The 24,206-nt window shown below is 43.9% G+C and overlaps 1 protein-coding gene across 1 annotated transcript in view; it reads right to left on the bottom strand.

The window, feature by feature from the left end:
* DOCK1 (dedicator of cytokinesis 1) overlaps positions 1-24,206 on the bottom strand; it is a 597,377-nt gene that overhangs the window by 21,150 nt on the left and 552,021 nt on the right. Inside the window, exons 50-57 of the mRNA XM_014587219.2 lie at positions 22,005-22,146; positions 21,790-21,868; positions 20,271-20,355; positions 16,294-16,380; positions 14,190-14,366; positions 12,960-13,043; positions 7,250-7,387; positions 724-869 (exon numbers count right to left, since the gene is read on the bottom strand). Of these exons, the coding sequence (XP_014442705.1) occupies positions 724-869; positions 7,250-7,387; positions 12,960-13,043; positions 14,190-14,366; positions 16,294-16,380; positions 20,271-20,355; positions 21,790-21,868; positions 22,005-22,146 (938 nt within the window). The remainder of the gene's footprint in view (positions 1-723; positions 870-7,249; positions 7,388-12,959; positions 13,044-14,189; positions 14,367-16,293; positions 16,381-20,270; positions 20,356-21,789; positions 21,869-22,004; positions 22,147-24,206) is intronic.

Genomic DNA, 24,206 nt, shown 5'->3' with positions numbered 1-24,206 from the left:
TACCTCTGAACTGTACAATAGGTGGTTCCAGTGCTAAGTTTTACATTATGTTTACTTTACCACAGTAAAAACAAATCTTTTAAAAGGGGATAACATGCCTTATATTCATAAGGGTGGCCATAGATAGTATAAGTCAGATAATCACTCTCAGAATTATTCAACTTACACAGTATTTTTTACTCGAAAAAGTAATAAACCTCATCAGTAAAAACTAAAATAAATAAAAAATACTGCTCTCAAAAAAAGTTTTATAAAAAGGAAAGTCAGAAAATAAAAGAAGGTGGTCTAACTAGCCTGCCTCATATGACAGTGGATTAGGCAGAGATGATGCCACTGGTGGACAGTAGAGGTTGCATCAGGCTCGGACTATGCCAGCCCTTGCAGGTAAGCTTGAGATACAAGGTGGAGGCCAGCAGGGAATGTAACTATGCTTCTTCTAAGACACCTGAAGAGGACTGAACACTCACTGTAGTTTGTAAATTTGATGGAAACCTTACCCAAAGTGGTACCTAAAGTGAGAACTATTTTTCTCAACAACTCTCTGGACTCTGAAATTAATTCTGGACACACAGTCTTTGAGGGTCTCCATTCAAATTATGATTTAAAAAAAAAAATCCTCAGTCATGATAAACATGACTGTCCAAACCTAGGGTTCTGGACAGCTCTTCTGAGGATCCTCCAAAGCCCTTTCCCGTCCTCCCCTTCCCGCTGAACCTGACTCACCCATCAGAGCCAGGCCTGGAAGGAGTGCTGTCAGATGAGAGGGAAGAAACAGAAGCCACAGACAGAGGCCGTGATGACGAAGGCATCGTGAAAGAGCGCACCATGGATCGAGGGCGGCTGCCTCTTCTGTCGTCCAGACTTGACGGCTGAAAGAGAGAGAGACTGATTTGATTCCTGTGCCTGGCGTGTCCAGATTACTGGGAGTAATTGATCTGAACAGCATGGAATGTAGACCACAATTGTCCACACTCAGAAAAAGTACACATACTTGCTTTATATTAATGAAAATGATTATTTTGAGAACTTTGGAAACCTGATCCAATATTATGAAAAATATCAGAAAGATATTAGCTTCTTAATCTTTTTTTAATTTTTATTTTGCTATAGAGTGCATGTGCTTGCCAGGAGAGCGAAAGGGAGAGAGAGAGTGAAAGTGAAAAAGCATCCCTCAGAGGGATGAACCAACCACACTGCAAGTGTCCTCAGCTCTCCTCTTGAGATTTCAGGTATGCATGCACATGCACTCAGCATATTTTTTCAAGCTGCTGGGTCCAGGACTCACCACATGGGATCCAGCTGCCTTAATCACCATGCCACCTGGTCTACCCAGCTTTTCAAAACTGAAATTCAGTTCACCCCAACACCCCAAGACCACTATGGATCAACCCATTCCAATGTCACAGTGGAATGTACTGACCAGAAAATTTAGTGTCTAAAGGAACAAATAGAAAGTGATTAAAAAACTTGCAAGAACTTTAGATGAATTTTGTACATCTCTGCATGTTGACAAGCCATGCAGATCACCAAAAATACATGAATCCTTAATGATTGAACTTCTCTAGAATAAAATGAGTCTACCACAGCTTAACTGAAAGTAGATTTTATCCCCTGGGCGTGACTGGTGCAATGGATTAGATGAAGCCATGGTCAGAGTTGAGAAAACTCCTCCTACCTGTTATGTAGTGACTTAGTGATGTGTTCTGCAGAAAAATGGTGTCTGGATGGAATTTAATGTCCTCTCTTTGACTTATTATTGTATATTACCAAAATAAGTATCACTGAAAAACAGATAATGTCAACATCTAATTGGGGAGAAAATTCTAGTGTAGGTGCACCTGAGCCAGATGCAGGTCTATCTGTGATCTCTGTGGCTTGGAAGATGCCGCCTTTATCTTCCACTTTCTACTGGGCAGGTGGAGAAGCAACATCCAAAGAAATGAAGTGGCGCACAGAGTTGAGAGACTTGACCTGCTCAACATTTGGGTGGGGCCCTGGTGCTATAAGTCCCATTCCTAAGAGTGTCCATCTAGCATGTTGGTTTCCAACACAGCGATGAAATAATTTTTTTAACTTTATTTATTTCCAGAGAGAGAGAAAGAAAAAAAATCTTTATATTGTGATCCTCCCCCAGCCAACCAGTATTCTAGTGGTCCCTGTGGGCATGCCCTGCATGTTCGGGTAGACTTGGGACATGAACCAGAATCCTTTACTTATGGCCTCCAGTATTGTGCAGTAGTTCCCTATAGCCTGTACCACCATGGCTGGGCCTGTGAGGAAATAATTTTCATAGCAGCCATGAGGACTCGGACACTGAGTGGATAGGTGCACTGGATGGAGTCAGTCAGGGACCAGAATGTGGAAACAGGCAGTGAGGACAACCTCACTGCAGCTCTTGGGAAGGCCCAGAAAGCAGCCCTCGGGCCTCCTACCACCAACCATCAAGGGCTGGCCATGTCCCTTGGAAGATGACCTTAAATATTGGTTTAATATGTGAGTATGGACTGCAATAAATAGAAGCAGGATGGCAAGATCAAGGTTCTTGCCAAGGGAGGACAGAAGTCATTATTGAGGTCCTGTATTTGTCAGGTACCCACTGGGTGCAACCATGGCCTTTACTGGGCCATTTGCCTCACAATTCCTTCTTGATTGAGGAGAGTCTCTAGAAATCAAGAAGTCATGACTCTTATTTTTTTCATCTGATGCAATTAAGAGTCTCACATACTACTGAAAGTTGTAGCTCCAGGACCCTGAGTAAACTGATGCCTCCTTGTCTTAGCAGCAGGACCAGCAGTTTGGAGTCGAGGGTGTTAGAACTAGGCTCTTATACTGATGCTACGACCTTGCATAAAATATGAAACCACTATGCTCTTCTTGAGCACACAGGGAATAATCATCCCTGCCTCAAGGGCCAGTGTGAAGGTTAAATGGAGTGATGCAGGTGAAGCTCGTAAGGCTTGACACCCTGTGGACGGTGGCTTTCCTTGCCCTTACAGTTGTTGTCATTATGGCCTGGTGCAAAAACTCATTACAGTTGTCTTGGCAGGAGTGACCCTCTGGTCCTGCCCAGTGACTGAGCTGTGTGTTGTTGTCTCCCAGCTGAGCTGTAATGTCCCATCTTGCAGCCATGTGTACTTTCTAGCCAGTGAAAAATGGACGGGATAGGGTATCGGAGGTGGTAGGGTGGTTAGCAGAATTTAATCTAGCAACTAGAATTTTAAAGCAGATATATTTCATAGTTATCTGGAAATTACCTTTCCAGAAGTTACGCAAATACCAGCTGTGCACTGGAAACCCAGAGGGTGACAGGTTACAATCTGGAGAGGAGGGTCTATGGTGAGGAGTGGGAGATGGGCTGGGCCAGACAGGAAGGCTGCACATGTGGTGTTAGGAGCCTTGACTCCGGAGCCATGTGTGGGGAGCTCTGTATCTTCATTAGAGCCCCGGCTCCCAGCTATTCTTGTAAGCTGTGTGATACTGCTTTGCTTCCTCAGTGAAATGTTCCACAGATCTCCAGCATATGGAGCAGGTCAAGCTGAAACCCTCCCATGGATCAGGGGCTATCACCCCAACCTCCCAAACAACACCCCTTCCTGGAGCCTCTGAGAAACCCCAGGGTTCTTTGGATGCCAGTATGAGAACCACTGGGACTGGTTCTACAGGCAACTGGAGGGACGTCAAGAGAGGAGAAATCCTGCTGGCCGGGAGCCAAATCAGAACGCTACCACTCAGGAGGAAAGGTGTGGGGCAAACCCCAGCACGAGAGAACATGGCTAGAATTGGCATGGGGGTTTCTCATATGGGACACCAGTAGGAGGTTTAACAGTAGCCAGGGATGAGGGAGAAAGAAAACAGGACATGCTGGGCAAGAGTCTAGGTGGTCACCCCAGAGGAGTTTGCAAGAGACAGTTTACAAGATGGGTCTGGAGCTCAGGAGAAAAACCTGGCACTCACAGTGGCTAACATGATGAAGTGGACAGCAGTGGAGAAAAGGCAGAACCAGCAAAGTCCCCCAGTTTCTCACAAAGCTTGAAGGAAGAGAAAGATGAAGATTGATGAGAAACACGGAAGTCTTTTACAAAACAAGCTCGAAGGCAAACACAAACACCTGCTGTGTGCTACGGGGCAGCAAAGGCAGCAGGAGGGTAGGACGGCGCTGAATGTAGATGGCACTTCTGGACTCTTCCCCAGGGTCCCCGGGGTCTGCACACCTCACTCCCTAAGGATCAAGAGAAGCTAGGCTGCTGAGCTTGTCCATGGAAAGGTGGTCCCAGTACTGGCAAGATGAAGGCCGAAATGGAGCAGGCCAGAGAGGCCTGTGTGTTAAGAAGTCAGAGAACGTCCATATATTCTCCTCTGATGGTTTACACTAGCTCAAAAAGAAAAAAAAAAATTGACAAAATGGTTTATGTCCCATCTATGGATTTTTTTATTTTTAAATCCATCTTAAAAAAAAAATAGGGTGATACTATATTGCTTCTTAAAGTATTCTGAGATGCTTGAAGTTTTCAAAGTAGGTAAGACAGGAAAGGCTCATCCCAGACTGCCTTTTATTGCCACATTTCTCAGAGTATGACAGGGGGATCTTCCTGATCAAAGGAGGCTGGTTGCCAAGCCAGCCTTTGGGGTCCCAGGCTAGAGAAGGCCTCGGAAAGGAACTCCAAAGGACAAAGCATAATAAAGGCTGTAAATGTTCCTTTACCTATGTTCCTGGATTACCTTCTCAATAAGTCCCCCCACCCCCTGAGATACCCTGGTTGCCCCTACACAGAAAATGAGAAAGTCTGATGGAGATGATGTTGCATCAGGGTATGGTGGAAACCACTAATGTCCAGCCAAGGACGGCTGCCTCTGAGCAGGGGAAACTTGTCCTTGACTAGGAGATATCTTTGCTGCCCACACAATGTCCCCAGCTCCCATACAACACCCCTAAACTTCCTGCCCCTTTTTTTTCTATCTGTGCCAACAGCAAGTGTGGAAGAAATAGTGAATCGCAGCAGAGAAAGGGATATGAAGGATGTTAGGTGAGCCAGATGGTTTTCTATAATTTTGAATTTATACATTATATTATTGATAAAAAGGTAAGCTTTTCACTTAGTAAGAAAACTTCAAGATTTCACAAGTGTTTATTTCTTAGAAAGAATTAAAAGTGGTGTCAAACTTTGGAAGTGATGTGCTGTGACGCACTCCGAAACTCTCCTTGCCACTCCACTCTGATTGTAATGACTTACAAGCTCCAAAGCTATCAAGCACTACTCAAGAATCCCGACTTGCACAAGGGTCCTTCAGCATGGCTCATAAGGAGAACACCCTGATTTCTAAGCCTGTTCACCTGTCAGTCCCAGGTCTCTATCTGCTAGGATTTCAGACCAAAGTCCAGCAGTTGTGTTATGGTTGCCTTTGTTAGGCTAGTGCCCTGCCAGGCCCAGGACCCAGGACATTCTCATCTGATCAACACCAGGCCCTGGGCCTAGAAGCACAGGTGCTCGGCCATGCCTGGCAGAGGTGGGAAGGCTGAGAGAGTATAGCATTGCAATCAAAGCCAAATTAATCTCTCCCAAGAAGAGTCCTTGTCTCTCATGCATTTCCAACCACATGTGCAAGAGGAGGAAAAAGTCTACAGTGGAAAATACAGAGCAGTGGCTTAAAGCACACTCTGGAGTCTGAAGATAGACTCATGGAGTTTGAACCCCAGATCTACCACTTGCTAGCATGTTACCTTGGCCTAGTTAACCTTCCTGGGTCCTCATTTCCTTATCTGTAAAACCGAGCACTGGGCGGATTAAGGAAATTGATACTGTAAAATATTTGGGAAAGTTCCTTTGCACATGGTGAGCACTAAATTGGCGTTTGTTAAATGTGTGAAAAGAAGGAAATGAGTTCAACAGAAAGTTCAGCTGAGAACTTTAAAGAATGGCAACAAATGGAACTGGGCCAAAAAAGAAACCAAAATGATGCACCTCATTCGGCACCTGAGTCTAAAGGGACTAGAGTGAAGTGCCATATGTTATGAGAGGCAGAGCACCTCCTTCAGGCTGCCTTCCTTTTGCAGGATACTTGAAGACCTGTGCATGCACATCTCCAAGCCAGCAGACATGGGATTCTAGTAGGTGAGAAGAGGTCTCACTGCCTCTTTTTGCCACATGCCCCTCATCCCTAAACAATGGGGAAAGGGAGCCATGTGCTATGCCTGATGCCACCAGACTCACAGGCAGTCACAGCAGGACCCACCAGAGCTCCCAGAGACTGAGGAAAGATGGTAGCACCATTCTGAACCTTATACCAGGAGGCACTCTAATGTGTGATATTTGGCTTTGTCTCTAGAGCTGCTGAGACATGGCTTATCTCAACATCTCAAGCCTGTTAAAAGACTTCAACCAAAAGACTTTTTGCATCATTAAAAATCACAAGTTGCTCTTTTATCTTACTCCTGATCTCAGCTCTTTCCCAGAAACCTTATATAAACTCATAGCAAAAGCCCAGGTCTGTACTTCACCCAGAGCAGAGCCTCCTGCCCCAGACTTTTGGAGGTTAGGTACCTTCTAACTGCTCCCCTTGGTTTTTCTTTTGTTCAAGGTACACTGGCATCTATATTGGATTCTGGTCTGCCATTCAAATCCCTGCCTTGCAGCCTTTGCTTAGAGTCTTTCTCCAGACCTCTCCCTATATCTTCCCCTGACTATATTGAAGTTTTTATTGGGGGAGTGGGGGTGGGAGTGGGGGGCAGGCCTGGATCAATGACCATTTCCAATAATAGGGAAGTCTTTGCTAACAATTTTAAACCACCGTAACCTCCACTTCTCCTCATGACTATGGCCCTTAGACTCCAACCTTAGACTGAGAACAGACTCTATCTGCGGTGGGATTCCATGAATGCTAACTGCCTTGTGGGTTATTCTCACCCTTGGTGCATGCTCTATGACTGCGAGCGTGGACTCTGTAAACCAGCTGAGTCATGTAGACCTCTGCAATTTCTCTGTTGCCCTACAACATTCAGGGTGGGCTGTGCTCACGGCAAGCAAGTAGAGCATTTGGTGTTCAAGCAAATTCACAAATGTTTTACTATTTTTTTTTCACCCTGATATTTCCAAGTGCCAAAGGTTTTTGAGTGGCTGAGAGACAGACCTACAAAAGGGGGCCCAGTGCTTTAAATCCCACTTCCCGAGCAGCCAGCATGTACACAGGTAAGTTTCTGTCTCTTGGAAAATGGGACACGGAGGCATCCATTCTTGTGATGCTGCCCACTTACCATGGTCCGGATGCCGTACTGCTTTTCCACTTTTTCCTTCAGCTGTTTGAAACAGGCTTCCATTCTCTCATGAAACGGCCTCAGTGCTTCAGTCACTTTGTCTCCATGAATCCTGATCCCTTCAGCCAAAAATGGAATCTGAAAACACAGAAGTTGACGTTCCTTATTTCATGGTTAATGGGCTAGGGAGAGCAACGCTCACTGGGGGACATGGCACCGTGCAAACTCATCTGCTTTTGTTTCCAAATCAAGCCAGCTGATTAAATTCATCAGAAGGCATATTACTCCGAAGACCAAATACTTAAATTAAAATCATTTGTATTTTGAATTTTGCTCTCCACACAATGGTCATTCAATTACCCCGCCTGACTTGCATTTGTCAGTCAATCCAAGAATAGCCTTACCTGTGCTTTTCACTTTAGTTTGGGAAGAGATGGATTTTGAATTTGTGTAGATGTTACTAGTTCTGTTAGCAAAGGGTCATGTCAGAGTACAAACATTTTTTTTTAGCTTAGACTATTGCCTTTACAGGCAATTGAGACCCTTGGTCCAAAAGGTAAAAATCTCATGATGTGTGCTCTATAGTCCTGAAGAATATTCTTATTTGGAAAGGAAAGTAGAATTTATTCTTTCTTAAAACTAAAAATAATCTCTTCTCTACCGACACTGCTGTCACAAATATCCATGCCAACACTTCTCTTCTGCGTGTGGAGATGCAGCTGACCTTTAAAAGTGTCGTAAGAGAGACATTTTCATTCTCCCAGAAGCAGAGACCCACGAGAGTCTGCTGCTGTTAGGGTATCAATAGGAAAAGGCTCGCTTTCTGTCCCTGGCCTCTGCTTCCGCCCAAAGCTCGGACTGAGAAACATCTTTCAGTGCAATCAGACTAAGAGGCTCCCTATTAATAATTTATAATTAAATCAAAATACTGATTAAAAACAGATTTTCCTAATAGGACAGAACACCAATCTAAATGAGCAGATTTATTAGTAAGAAGGATAATAAGTACACAATTGAATTTCATGTGAACAAATTCAAGAAATCTTATCAAGATGAATCAACGCATAAAATGTATTTGGTTGCCATTTATAGCACGCAGCTGTTGCCTCTCTTGGTACTCCAGGAAAGGAGGGAAGAACTGAGCACTCCCCCATGTGTACAGCCCACCCTGCCGGCTCTCGGCTGCACTAACACCAAAGTTAAGATCTGCTGACAGTGTGGCCTAAACCCAGAGCACACACTGGTTATCTCTTTTCAGCCAGTTATTGATAAAAGGACAGTATGCAGTTTAGATTTCAAAATAGATGGGAAGTTTTAATATTCTGTATGAATTACTCATGCAGATGGCAGCTTCCCTGGGGCTAGCTGCAGTTTACTTATGGCCAACAGTAGAAAATGCTCACAGTAATCCTTTTACTTCTGGAGCTCTGCCTTGGGGATGACAAAGGCAGGCCAGGGCCACTTTTGGTGGGCTAGTAAAGGTGTTGCGCCTGTCTGGGTGTGAAGGCAAGTATGTGTACAGGTGCTGAATCAAGATTAAATCATAGCCGCTCTAGATACTAAAAACATTTTTTTATTTAGAACAGAGCTTTCTCTAAGGTGCAAAATACAATCAAATCATTTCTGCATTTTTTTTTTTTTTGTCCACGTGATAAAACTCTTTAATTGGCCAGAATCTAAAGAAGTCGCTGCTGGGTAAGAGTTGAAGTATTTTGTTTAGGTTACTGGTGCTGCTTGAACCACAATTTGGCAGGTGAAATGTGTAAATTGTAAGAGTTCATCCATCACTCTTAACAATCCCTGACACTGACTGGAGATACACATGCATGTGCGCACACACACACACACACACACACTCTCTCTCTCTCTCTCTTATAGGATGGGACTTGGTCCCCTCCTCTAGCCCTGTTTGGAGCTAAACTAGAGCTGTGATTCTAAATGACAAAAAATAACATGTTCCATCTAAACACACTCCAGTTTATGAGGTACTTGTACAAATAGAACCCACAGAACTAGTTCCTGAAATGGTCTTTGGGGACCTCTTAGTTCAGTGAGTTCCAATCTGGCTGAGCATCATACTCTCAGGCAGATTCTTGAATTCCACCTTCAGAGCCCTGATTTGCTCTGGATCTTGGAAATCTGCATCCTAAAGAGCTTCCCAGAGCCTAGAGAGGGGAGAGAACATTCCCAAAGCTACCCTTTGGTTCAAAGTGAGCCTGCAGTCTGCCCTCAAAAGATGCCTTCCTAAAGCCTTGTGCTATATTTGCTGTCTGCCCCTGTCTATCTCCTGTACAGATCCATGCCCTGCCAGCAGCACAGAACATGTGGAAGTCCTGCTCAGTGCTCCAAGAGCACCACCCCTGGCCATAACGGTCACGCCTGTCATCAGCCAGGGATGATGAGTGAGTTTGGTTTTTCATCTTTGTACATTTTAAAAGAGACATATGTACATAGCACAGCATTTTTATATGAGACTGTATGGATTTATCTGCGGATACTCAGCAGGGTTGCTCAACAGTGTCAGCTGTGTTTGGAGAGAGACGGAGCTGTGCCTTTGAGGAAGTGGCTTGTGACCTGGTGTCATCTGCAAACCTGGAAGCGCCACACAGCCTGCACCCTGACCTGTCCCCCACCTGGTGAGGAGCAGGTCAGCACCATCCTCTGTTTCAGAGACAGCAAGCAGAACTGAGGAAACTGAGGAACTTATTAAGTAGTTTTCACAAATGATTTTAGGCACTGCAGATGTGCTTACTATACACTGGTGATAGAAACTCTGCAAATGAATCCTGGGCCTCCCAGGAGGAAGGGAAATCTCACTCAGCCCAGATAGAGTTCCAGAAAATAAAAACCAAAAACAAACAGAAAAAATGAATAAACATACAAAAAGAGAACAAAGCATTCTGATAACCCTAAACTTTTTATTTTTAATGAACGAACAACTCAACTACCCATACTAAGATATGGGTTTTCAAAACACTTGCAAATGAGAACAAAATCATAGGTAATGTTTTGAATATGTATTTTTATCACTCTTTGATTTAATGAAGTTACTAGAAAACGGATTCTTTCAACTTTCCTGTGAACTGCTTTAAAATTCATCCTTTAATACAGTTATTAGGGGTGATGACACAGTGCTGACATACAGTTGCTCTCTGGGGAACAAATTATTTTCCTCTGTAGGACTTGAAACTCTTAAAATCCAATTTGCTGTAAAAGCTTACAGGAAAAAAAAAATCAATAGAACTTTTGCAGACCAAACTAGTTTTTGTGTAGCAATGGTTTTATAGCCGTCAGAAGAGGTTTGAATTTTGTACCCTTTAGTTTCTATATCTAAAATGAAATCATTCAAAATAGTAAACTCTCTTCCACTTCTTTAGTGACAGGAGGAGACTGACTTCATGAGGCTTACATTCCATGCAAAAACCATCACTGACCAATGATGTCCCTTCCCGTTAGTACTGAGAGTTTCTAATCGCAAAATAATTCTAAAGCAGATTTTAAACACATACAAATTGTGACAAAGTTTAATTTTTTTCCTTCTCACTGTAATTTCTGTTAAAAATGTATAAACCTTCACAGTCATTAGAATGGCTATTATATATGAAAAAGAAACATAAAATAGTAAGTCTTAGTGAGCATAGAAAGAAATTGGAATCATGCATTATAGCTGATGGGAATGGAGTGACATCACTGTAGGAAAGTTAGCAGTTCCTTAGAAAATTAAACATAGACTATCATAAGGTCTAGCAATTCTAGGCTGGTGTATATACAAAGTACTAAAAGCAGGGACTTGAACAGGTATTTGTACATCATGTTCACAGCAACATTATTCTCTCTAGACAAAAGGTGGAAACAAGTCAAATGTTTAGTAACAGATAAAAGGAGAAACAAAAATGTGATTTATCCATACAATGGATTACTATTCAGCCCTGAAAAGGAATGGAGTTTGGATACCTGTTACAACATGGATAAATCTGGAAGGCATTAGCCTAAAGGGATTAAGCTATTCACAGATACTCTGGGATTCATAGAATAAACATCCTGATTTCATTCAGAGGCAATTCCTACAGTAGTCAAATTCATAAAAACAAAGTAAAAAGGTGGTGGGTGTCAGGGGCTCCAGGGACCAGGGATGGGGAGTTAAGTGTTTAATGGGTACAGAGTTTTGGTTTTGCAAGCGCAAAAAGGTTTGGATATGAATAGAGTGATGGTTGCCCAATAATGTGGATGTACTACTGTCTCTGAACTGTACAATTAAAAAGTGGTCAAGATGGTAAATTTAATGTCATATATATTTTATCTCAGCTATACTGTATATAAATATATACAGTCAGCTCTCCATAGCCAAGGGTTCTGCATATGGGCATTCAATCAACCTGTAGGTTGAAAATGTTATGTTGTAGCTGATTTGTGCTACTTAGTCAGGCCTTTGATGGATGCACCTGTACTGAGCATGGGCAGACTTTTCTTTTCTTGTAATTATTCCTTAAACAATGGTATAACACCAATTATCATAGCATTTACACTGTATTAGGTATTATAAGTGACCTGGAGATGATTTTAAGTACATGAGAGGATATACATAGGTTCTACGCAAATCCCATGTCATTCTACATAAAAGACACAAGCAGCCACAGATTTCAGTATGGGATGAGAGTGTTCTGGAGCCAAAGCTCGGCCTTGCTCCACCCTAAGAGGTCAGTGTGCTGATGGCAGAGAAGTCACTAAGATAAGGCTCCACTGGGATATGCAGAGTAAAAATACCCTCAGAGACGTCTTCTCAGAGGAACAGCTCTGCCCTATGGCTGGGTGGGCAAAGATAAGCTGCACAGGATCTCTGGGCTCCACTTGGGAGGATGGAACTCTGCACTTAGCACACAGACCTGGGCTACGATGCTCAGCCCAAGCACGGGAAGGCCCTTATCCACACCTCGTTTAGTTCTCTTTGCCCAGCTTGGTGTGAAGGGTTTAGATCTGGAGAAGATTGTGGGGATAACACTCCTTGTCTTTCACTTGAGAAAATGAGGCCTAAAGTACTGGAGTAAGTGTAGGAAGAGGTCCCGCAAGCACCCCTACACCACCAAGCTCAGCAAGGCTCCAAGAAACACAGACATCAGTGACGAACTGATGACTGAGCACAAGGCACCCTCCAGAGTGACCCACCCTTCTAGGAATAGACTCAGAGTGTCTCAGGAGCATGAGGAGAAAAGCAAAATGATACATAGCATTATAGCTGGGAAAACAGAAACGAGGACACACAGCCGCCCCCGGAGCTGTCCGCAGAGTAGGAGGACAGGGTGCTCAGTAGCTTCTGACTTATTTCACAAGGACTGCAGAGGCCCAAGTGCTTTTTCTGGAACTGACTAGAACTAAATGCTTCATGGATCAGAGTCTGCCTTCATGTTCTGTTCTACCAATACCTGACAGAGGAAGGATTTGTGAGCAGCCAGTATAATTTACCAAGGAAAGAAAAGAGATCTTGTTTATTTGCAAAAGAGAAATTTCTGGATGTTCACATTCATGATTGCAGCCCAGGAATGGAGTTCATCACAACAGCAAAGAATGGGTTAATCCAGGGGCAAATGTGGTCAGGTGCACTCTGACCTGCTGTTCAGAGGCCTCTGTGCCACCCAGACATGTGTACTGAGCTAGGCCTAGACCTGGCGTCTCTCCTGCTCCAGTTGTGTAAAGTTGCCATTGGATACTCTACCTGCCAGGCAATCAGGTCCTTGAGCTTCTCAATCTTTTCATGGGCCTCAGGGTGCTCCTGTAGGTACCGGTCTGTAAAGAAAGCCTGGTGGAGATAGAGAGCCATTCAGTACATCTACTCATCCAGCACCTATTTCTGCACCCCTCCCACACATGAGGCCCAGGGATGGAGTCATCCACAAAATAGATGGTCACCCTGGCCCTATGAGATTCACTCTAGAGCCTAGGGTTGGGTCCTCCCCAGATTCAAAGGAAAATGAAGCAAACAGGCAGACTAGCAGGGCGTTCACAGCAGCACACTCAGTCATGGAGTCCAGCAAAACCATGGCTGACCTGGATTGTTTAATTCTGCTGGGGGACAGCAAATACTGCTATTCCAGCTATCATATGGCCATGACCCCTGCCCTGTACTTGCCCCACCCTGACCTTCATCTGAAGGCAACAGTGTTAAGAAAGCAAACCCCACTTCTTTGTCCAAAGGAATTAGCCACTCCCCTTTAGCCCACTCTCAGGATGCACCCTTTCTGGTTTGTTTTGTTTTTTAAATCTAGCTCGGGGTTAACAAGCTTCTCCTGTGAAGGACCAGATGGTAAATGTTTTATGTTTTGTGGACTGTATGAATCTCTGTTAAAACTACTCTGTTGAAACTACTCCTGCCATTGCAGCATCAGGAAAATAGCCAGTGGTAATAAGTAAATGAATGGGCACAGCCATGTTTCCATAAAATTTCATTTACAAAAAGAGGCAGAAGGCTGTTGTATGCAGAGCTTGATCTAGCCTACACCCCATGTCCTTCAACTTCTGCCCATTCCCATTGAACTATCTTTCATGGGGACCAGCAAGCCAGGCTCTCCATTATACCATCTATACCTCCCTAGTCTATTCTTATTCATTTGTCTTTCTCTAAAATTCTATCTTTTGACCTTTAATGGTCCAAGAGCTCTTGAAAGCCACCTAAAGGTCACTCTCTAGAACTCCCCCAGCCCATGTGGGTGGGTCATGGGGGCTACCTGGCTGTCTAAGGAGGCCCAGGGGTCTGGTGCCTAGGATCAGTTGTTTACTTCCCTTTAAGCTGCACAGGCTGCCTCTGGGTGCTCCTGCCTAGCCTTGGCTCGGCCACTGCTGAGATTGCTCCCTGAGACCAGGGCAATTTTTGGGTTTTTGGGAAAGTGGATGGAATTTTTGGCCTGTCCCAGGACATGTCCTTAGAGCTGGCTGGCATGTCATGTACCTTTTCATAATTTGCGAAACCTCCCATGACAGCAGGGTCCACGATGCCATTGAGAAGCATGGAGAGGGGGTTGATGGGGAGGCTGGGGTCGTCCAGGTGCTGCTGCACCATGCTGTTGATCTTGTCGTTTGTCAGCTGCATGGTCTCAATGGCGTTCTCCAGGGGGCTGATTTCTACCTGTAAGGAAAGGGTCCTCTATTGGGGCAAGCTCCCAGGAATTCATGAGGGGAGTAACACTTGAGGTAGGGGCAGGCTTCCTACTCCTCACACATCTTTCTTCACAATGGAGTTTTTGAGCATGGTCACTTATGGCTCAACCAAGAACCACTGGGTCTTTTACTATCACTGTTTATTTTCATAGATGGAGCTCTTATATGAAAATGTCAAGAACAAAAGTAGGCTGATCAATGCTGGAGGGTGTGTGTGTGCCATGGGCATGCATACATATGAATGTGTGCACTTTCACACATGTGCACATGTATGCACTCATGCATGTGTGTATACATGAGTAGTGGTTGGCTAGTCAGGCCCTAGAACATATTATTCAACTGGATTCATTTTGGACTGGTGATTAACTCCCTGCCACTGATCTAATTTTCCTCAATAAGGAATTGTTTCCCACTTTTTTCAACCAAGCATGGTTAGCAATAGCACTATCCCCACATAGGCCATGGGTCTCAGTTCCAACAGACATAAGCAAGGAGTTGATAGCAGAATTTCAGCCATCCATTCAGGGATTATTGGGATTCCAGCCTCTTAGTCCATAAAATATGGCCAGTACAGCCTGAGGAGGAACTGCATCCTCACAAAGGTCAGAGCTCCAGGCTCTCTACCTCCGAGTCATTAAGCTCCTGCATCCTGCAGCCTGCCGGCTCAGGGAATCCTGGTTATAAAGAGCTTATAGGCAGAGGCTCATTATGAGGATTAGTGCTATTTATGTGAAGGGCTGCTTTTCTGTCCTCTCTCACACATAAATTATCAGCTCCAAATGGCCCCAGCCAAGGGGCTGCATTTTCACCACCTGACATAACTCTTGACATCTTCTATCTGTCAAGCACTGTCTGGGTGCTACAGAGGCACAGAACAGAAGCTCCCAGAGCAGACAGGGAAAAGTGTTCTCCAAAGAGGGGCATGCGAAGTCCCAGGAGCTCCTGGGGGACAAGGGTGGCTCTGGTCTGCTTGTAGGCAGTCTTGTGGTGGGGGAGGTCTGGCAGAGCATGGGAAATGCTGATGGAATGGCCCAGCGCTCATGCTGGCATGGGCCAAGAAGAAGACATACGGCTAGGAAGAGAGGTTCCAGCAAAGTCTTAGAGCCAAATAATCAGGTGTTTGTGTGTTGGGGGGACTAATTGTAAACTAAATGACAAGTGCAGGCCCTCTAGGTAAGATCCAGCTGGGTGCAAACAAAAAGCATTGAGACACAGGAACAATAATGTACATATTTCACTTAGATTTTCTAGACTGGCAATTGCTACAACCCTGACATTTCATACAGTTAATAAATCTGCTGCCCAACTCTGTTTCATGTAAATGAAACTGTCTGATAGCTCCCAGCAAATGGGAGTTTCATGTAAATGAAACCGTCCCAAAGCAAAGCAAAGTTTAGCTTTCCTGAGAGATGGGAATCATTATTCCTTTAAAAGATGCCAGAGAGGGGTATATTCTCAGGCAATTTTTACTTGAAATGAGCAAGTACTATTAATTAAGTTGTTTGTCATGTAAATGGCAATATAACCATCAGGAAAAAAGATCTTTAAAGAATTTTATGTAAATTAGAACTTGTCTTAAACTTTTCATTTGGTTAACAGGAAAAACTGTCAAAATATCACAGCTATGACTGAACTGAAGTATTTTGTAAGAAGAAATAAATAGAGCTGGTCTTCTTACAAGCTAGACTTGGTTGTGATTACTCAGCATTTCCACTAAAATATTGGGGGGCAAGGAGCTATCCATGCTCTCAGGGACAGGCAGAGTGAGTACATGCACTGTCAGGTCTATGGAGTGCATGCTGGCAGCAGCGACACATGGTACACGTGGGTGATGATGCTGTGTCAGGCTGCATCAGGGAGGGGAATGGACAATTCCTTCTAGGGGGTGTCCTTACCATGAACACAGATTTGACCTCAAACCACCTTAAAATTCCAGGTAATTTATATGCAGTTGTGTATATGGTTCTCTCGATCCACATATTCTGCAAAGGGAACACAGAGAACAGAAAACACCTGTTAGGAGAAGGATGTGAGCAATAGAGAGCTGTGCCTACCAGGATTTACAACTCTACATGAGGTAAGTCCTCCTACAGGACAGGTTTCTGCTAGTGTCCAGTGCAGGGCGGCTGTGTACTCAGGTGGCACCCCGCAAGCCAGGTTTTGTGTAATAGTCACACAGAAGGCCAGCCATGGTGATGCAGGGTAGCACAATGCTCCACGATGATGCTAAGGTCATATGGGAGGGGTCCCAGGTTCACATCCTGGGGTCTCTCTGTGAACACCAGGAGTGCATGAGTCGGTGGCTGGAGCTGGGGGAAGAATGGCAGCACGAAGACACTGTTGGGGGGGGGGTGCCTTCTTACCTCATTCTGTTTCCCTCTCTCAAGGAAGAAACAAATAAATTAAAAAACAATAAGTCATACAAGATACATCAAAGTGTCTTGTTTCCTAGTCAGTGTGGCCCACCATCCTGGTATTTGAAAGAAAATATGATAAGAAAGTAGGAAAGATGCATATACACCTCAAAATGAGAGGGCTTTTTCTCTTGAGCAAATGGACTTTTGGAAAGATTCCAAATGAGTTTTACATTAGCATTATATATAGCGTTCAAAAATCCTCAAGGGACCACATGCATTAAGGAAGGCAAGGTTTAATAAAAGTGACCTCTCACATTTTAATAAAATCAATATTTTCAGCTTAAAAATTTGGGGTGTGGTGGGGAGCTGGCTCCATGGTGTGTTGGAAAGCATCACTTAAGAAAAGCAAGATCTCACATGGCAACTGCAGTTTGAATCCCTTACCCAGCTGGCCTGAAACAGACCAGGCATGTATGTGAGTGCTGAAGATCCAATGGGCTGGAGGACTGGAGGCCAGGAGGTCTGGAGGAAGGGTATTTGTGGTGTGATGAGACCCTGTGGAGGGTGCTCATCTCTCTCTCTCTCTCCTCTTTCTCTCTCTCACTCATTCATGTGCACACTCTCTCATGAATAAAGAAACAAATTTAAAACATTTCTCAAAGAACTAATAATACATGTTCGCATTAGATCTAAAGATATGGAAGGGAGAAAGAAATTACTCACTACCCAGAGATGATAATCTAGACATTTTAGTATCCATTGCTTAAGACTTCTAAGTATTAAAATGTAAATATGTGTATATCTTAAAATACCATTTATAAGTCATATTCTATGTAAAATATCACACATTAGATATTGCAGGAAATTGTTTTCAACCAGTAAATACAACTCTACAGCTCTTTAAAGGGTGCATATAACTTCACTGCAGAAGCAAACTGTAAATCCTTTCCCCTACTTCAGTATGTGAAGCCTGTGATCACCTCTTTCATTCTAAACTTCCCCACCATGCAGGATCACTGAGCAGTTTGGAGTCTGTCAATAGTAATCTGCGTATAAATAGATGGGATAATGGAGATGTCAGCAATTCCAGAAAACTTGCCTGAATCTTAGAAAGCATTTATCTCAAACCTCTTACATTCCAGAGGAGGTAAGAGAAGGACCTGGTTGAGTCTCAGGAAAACAGGCCAATGCTCCTGCCCTGTGGGGACAGCTCCTGTGGGTGCTCATCCTAGAGATGGAAGCAGGTTTGCCCAGTCATCTGTAGACCACATCTCTGGTGCTTTCTCTAATATCAGCACATCCTGGGAGAAGCCTCTGGGTTCTACCTTGGGCTTTATGGCCAGCTCCCACTAACTCAGGCCCTGTCTCAGTCTCCTTTTTCCTTGGCTGGACTCTTGCTTCCCAGGATTTACCCTTTGCTAGATTTGGAGACACTGATAAACTACACTGAGTTCTCAATCTGGCAGGGCAGCCTTCTCAGACCCTGCCCTTGGAACCAGGCTCCCTGAAGACGAGGCCAGAGTCTGGCTTTCAAATACTGCAAAGCTCCTGTACTTATCTGGAAGCCTATGGCTTTGTCAAGCATGTGAACCAAATCCTGTGGCTTCTGAACACATCACCCATTTGTGAGGACCTAAATGGGGCCATTAGGGGATTTCAGGGTCATTTAGAAGAAGCCCAGACTCTGAGGCTTACTTAGCAGTGCTCAAAATACCAAGAGTCTTGGTTATTCTTAGTTTTGCACCAGACTGGTTGCGTACCCTTTGGATATTTGCTTGACCTTCTTGTGTCTGTTTCTTTACAATATAAGAATATGCATACCTGTCAAATGGGAGAGGTATGAGAGAAATTCAAGAGCTTCCTATAAACTCCATGACTGAGACTCTATATGAATAACAACATTATTACTAGTAATGACTATAACAGATATAGAGTGCTCAGAAAGCCACCATCCTTAGTGGTTGGATGTGCCTAGCTTTTGTCTTTACCCCTCTCTAACCCTTATAGACAACATTCTAGCCCCTGTCACCGAGTGGTTGGAGGATCTGACAATTACAGAAAACTTGAGGGAGTTGATGTGGGAGTGGACGGGGACTACTTCCTTTACTTGAGATAACTCTAACAGATACACTTGGAGTTGTACTTGGGTCAGAAACAGGGTGCTGCTATTATTCACTGTGGAGTTCCTGTACTTCCAGATGCTTTCAGACATCAGGCAAAAGGAAGTCATTCTCAGCAGTGCTTGTCTTCCTTGGGATTCCCAGGGTTAATGCCTCCTTGTGATATGGGCCTATATAAGCATTTCCAGAGGATGCTGATATGGACATATATAGGCATTTCCAGAGGATGGAGATAATGGTCTATACAGGGATTTCCAGTGGATGGACATAGGGCTATACAAGGATTTCCCAGCAAGAAGGAGAAATGTTAATATTTTTAAATTCTGGTTTATTTGATGTCTTTTAAAAATGGAATCCATTAAACCAGTTTGTATGCATACTTTCCAAAAGGATCTGTGTTTGTATCTCCAAGGTTCTAATGCAGTGTTTTGTAACTAGGGAGAACTATTTGGTCACGTCTGGAAACCTTTTTGATAGACTGTCACAACTGGGAAGGTGGTACTGGGATCTAGTGGGTAATGGTCTGGGATGCTGCAAGAAACATCCTATGATACAACAGTCCCAAACCTTTTTGGCAATCTTTTGGGGACGGTTTTCTAGAAGACAATTTTTCCATGGTGAGGGGAGGAAATGAGTTTTTCCCTCACATGTGCAGTTCACAGTAGGGTTCGTGCTCCTGTGAGAATCTAATGCCACTGCTGATTTGACAGGAGGTGGAGCTCAGATGGTAAGGCTAATGGGGAGTGGCTACAAATACAGATGAGGCCTCACTTTCCCACCACACACTTCCTGCTCTGCGGGTTAGTTCCTAACAGGCTATGGACTGGTACTAGTCTGTGGCCTGGGGGTTGGGGAACCCCTGCTATGATGCATGGGACAGCCTCCAGCACAGGGGATTACTCAGTCTGTGATGTCAGTGGTGTCAAAGTGGAAACTCTATCATGTTATGCTAGAGTGAAGTTCAAGTGCTGGGCAATGAATGGTGAGTGAGCCTCCAGGTGTAGATTTAGCCCATTTCCAACTGTTGTTTCACCTGCAGAAGCCACTTAAATGCTCAGCACTTCTGCATATCCATTTGTAACTGTAGATACCAGCACTTGGGGCTTATAGGACAACCAGCTCAGATCCATGCAGGAAGAAGGAAGTACTTGTAACAATAGCCCTCTTCACCTCATTACATATCTTAAGGAACTCCTATTAGTTGTGACATGTCAATAGCTTTACTCAACTTGGAGGGGTAATATATTAGGCTTTCTGCATATAATATACAAAGACACTTAATACTGTTCTGTAACAGCCTTTGAGGCTACACTTCACAGACAGTTTTATTGTTGGCAGAATGAGTTTTTTTGTTTTCTGTTTCGGTGGTGTTTTGGTTTGGGTTTTGTTTTTTACCGCAAATTCATTGTCTGGGTTTTTCTCTCCCTTCCGGATTGGCCGAGAGTATTCAAATCGCTGGACCTCGTTCACTCTATAAAAACTGTAGAGACAGACAAATGATTAGAGATTTAACCCCAAAAATAGTTGGTTTGCTTTGGGACATGGGGTCTGGCCTCAGAATGTGTCACTGCATCCCATAAAGCATCCCCAACCTTGACCTGAAGCAATAGTATTGGCTTCCTCTCCCAGTCAGCCCCAGAAAGGAGATCTTGGCAGGTGGAAAAATTAACTTGAGTTTTTGCCTCCTCTTGTCCCTGCCAACCCTCAAGGGAGAAGAGATGCTGAGTAAGAGTGAAACGAGCAAAACCAGAAAAAGGTGAAGCGAAGGAGAGAGAGAAAAAAGCCTTTGTATTCAACTTATGTGTGTATTATTTTTAAAAAGGTTTTATATACTTGAATTTCAGATCTGCAAAATACAGATTTTGCAGCCTACCAAAGAGTGGCACACATGGAACATAGTCTAGTCTCTTTTCCTCCCCTGGGTAGGTGTGGGTTTAATGCATAGACAGACAGGCAGACATGGGAAAAATATTCTCCCTGCACTGAAATACAAATGGGGTCCCCAAAAAGGAAACTGAGTATACTCTATGATTCACTATTTGCTTAATGTCTGTCCTAAGAAAAAAAGATTGAAAACCTTAATATGCATGCCTTGTGAAAGCAATCATTTGTAAATAAACAGAGTCCTAATTGATTTCCCATTACTGCTCATGAAAGGTCAAAGCAATGATGAAAGGTTAAAAATACTTCAAGATATAAAATAAGCAGATTCTGAGGGATATTAGGCAATCAAAGAGTTTTTTTTTTTTCCCCCAGAACATACATCAAATAGAAAATTCTTAATATCAAAGAAACATCTGCTAAAGCTAAAGCAGATGTTTCTACACCATTGCTAAGTCAGGTGCAATTTAATTCAGAGTAATACAAATCTCACTCAAGTTTGGAGAGTTGACTCGTGAGGTTTACATGCCACTTTGTCCTCCCAATTTATGTCTTCAATGTGCTGTGGGGTAAAGGGCTCTCCTCTCCTGTGTCACTAGGAACAAGTGTCTGAATGCTTTTCACACCTTATAAAATGCAAGCACTCAGGCCACACCAAGGCATATCAACTCAGGTTTGTTGGGTGTGGGGCTGGGCTTGTGCAGTGCTGAAAAGCTCATTGGGAATCTAACCTATGTGGGAGGTCTATAAGGCAACCAGAGTGCCTCCTCCTCCTGCCTGGGCTTTTCTTGTCTCTGAGCCTTGAAAAGGGAATAGCCTTTATACTCTCCTGGCACATGGATTACTTCTTTTTTCTCTTCTTTGGATGTCAAAGATAATTAACTCCCCTTGATCTTTGGAAAGGACAGAAAGAGGCATGTAGAAAGCTAATCAAAGACTAAAACCCATCCTTTAGAAGGAGGAATTATTAGCAAGAGATCTGTTTACAGACTGTCAGCCCCTCATGTTGGCTAAGAAAAAAAGGGATGATTACCTTACGATCTGCTCTGACACCGGCCTGTGAAATTTAGGGGGCAAATCGAGTTTAGGCTTCACTGTGAAGCACTGAATATCTGTGGTGAAAGAGGTTAAGGAACCATAAGGCATCATGGATATCAATAATATGAGAAACCCCCCAACTACAACTAACCATCCAAATAAACAGCGTCTCCATCATGTTGTAGTCACTATACTTATCTTAAAGGATACATTGACCGGAAGAGTTTTTAATATCATCGCCTGGTGGAGACGTTGTCTTCATTTTCTCAGCATTTGGAAACTGAGTTAACAGTCGAGCTTCAAAATCTTCTCGGCGTTCATATTCTTTTCCTCGGTAAATGAAAACTTTTCCCTGGAAATAATGGCATTCATTAAACGATACCACAGGGGGAGGGCCAAGAAAAGTTCACATGCAAATGTACTGGTCTTCACAATATGCTTGACAATTTAAAAAAAAATGTGTCAGTACATGTGAGAACAGCTTGTAATTTTGTTGGTTTTTTAAATTAAGAATACAGGCATAAGCCACATAAGTTAAAACTGTTTAAGAAGCATTGAACACCTTGGTCCAGTCAGGTGACTGCATGGTTCAAGTCCCATACCTGGCAGCTTGAAAAACATGCCAGGCATGTGTGTGTGTGTGTGTGTGTGTGTGTGTGTGTGTGTATGTGTGTGTGTGTGTGTGTACGACCCTAAAATCCTGAGGGAATAATGGAGAAGGGACTGTGGCATGGCCATCCTCCCAGAGGGTTGATCTTTCACTTCCTCTCTCTCTCTCTCTGGCAAGCACCCACATCCTATAGCAAACAAACAAACAAAAAAACTGGGACCAGTAGTTAGTGTAATGGCTGTGTCACTGGACTCCCATGTAGTCGACCGCAGTTTGAGTCCCAGACCCAGCAGCTTAAACTCACGCTGGGCACATGTGCGTGTGTGCCTAAGATCCTGAGAAGAGAATGGAGAAGGGATTGTGGCGTGGCATCCTCCCTGGAGGGCGATTTCTCACTTTCTGTCTCTCTGTCTCTCTCTATCTTTCTGGCGAGTGCATGCGCCTTATAGCAAAAACCTCCCCAAAAATCAACCAACCAAACAAACAAAACCTAAGAAGCACCAAACATCCTACTGAAATTTTGTGATATACTTCAGTCTTAATAGTAACAACCAGTTTAAAAAACTATGAAAACCTAGGTGAGAATTGAGAGTCCTATGCTATAGTCAGTATGAAATAGTTAGAAAGGGTTAAGGCAGTCAGGGCAAGTGGATAATGATGTCTGTATTTTGTTTCAGGGAGGCCCTAATTAAGTAGTTTTCATCCTGCCAAAAGGAATTTAAAGCAGCATGAGATTAAGGTGGGGCCTCTAAGCCTGGGCACGGCTATCCTGAGCTGACTCCTGTAAGACTGCCAAGAGAACAGCAGATCAAGAGGAAAAGGGATTCAAACAAAAGCAGAAGGATTTGAGGCTCCTGCCCTCCTATGGTGGGGAAATGACTGGAGATGGATGGATAGCAGACTTCCCTTATTGCATTCAGAGTTGTTGAGTAGATCATTATTCATCACCAAATAACAGGTAAAACGTAAACCTGATCGAGCCGGCCAGCAGTTCCAGACACCAGGTGGCCTGCGACTGCAGGCCCTCCAACCCAGGTCCTCTGCGCATCCCCACTCCTGCTCCTCTCTGGACTTCAGGTTGGTCTTGTGGGACTTTAAGATGAACTCACAGCCCCCCAAACCCCCACCTGCAAGCCAGTTGAGCTGGGTAGCAGTTCTGGACACCAGGCGGCCTGTGGCTGCAGGCCCTCCCTTCTGGATACTTCGTGCATCTCCACCCCCGCTCCTCTCTGAACTTCAGGTTGGTTTCGTGGGACTTTAAGACAAACTCGTAGCCCCCTACACCCCACCTGCAAACCGGATAGAGCCGGCCAGCAGTTCCTGACACCAGGCGGCCTGCGACTGCAGGCCCTTCTGTTCAGGACCCGTCGCTCATCCTCTGGCCCTTCCCCACTTGCCTTTAGACTCTCTGAATTTTAGTGTTCAGTGTGCGGTGCACATTGAACGATTTTGTTTTACTTTGTTTTTCCTTGTTCTTGAGGTGTTTCTTATTAGGTCAGTTGGAGGCTCACCACGTCTTAGAATCAAAGAGGACTTTAGGTCACCCAGGACCAGTGACAACAGTACATGGTACTGTTGAGCAACAGGTAGGCCAACTATAAGAGAAAACATCAATTTTCTAATCCTGTACAATTTTTAACACTCAGAGATACCTTAAATACATTAGGAAGCAACATATAGATCACTTGATGACTAGGAATAATCGCAGAGGCTCAAGAAGTATGAGCAACCAACAAAAGGCCTCTCCCCCAAGGGAAATCATCAAGCCTACATCACCCACAGTCAATACAATGGACGTTGTG

Source organism: Tupaia chinensis, unplaced genomic scaffold, assembly GCF_000334495.1.
Source record: "Tupaia chinensis unplaced genomic scaffold, TupChi_1.0 Scaffold000197_1, whole genome shotgun sequence".
Classification (NCBI taxonomy): domain Eukaryota; kingdom Metazoa; phylum Chordata; class Mammalia; order Scandentia; family Tupaiidae; genus Tupaia; species Tupaia belangeri.
Note: the sequence above shows the minus strand (reverse complement) of the source record. Positions and strands in the feature narration are given on the sequence as shown.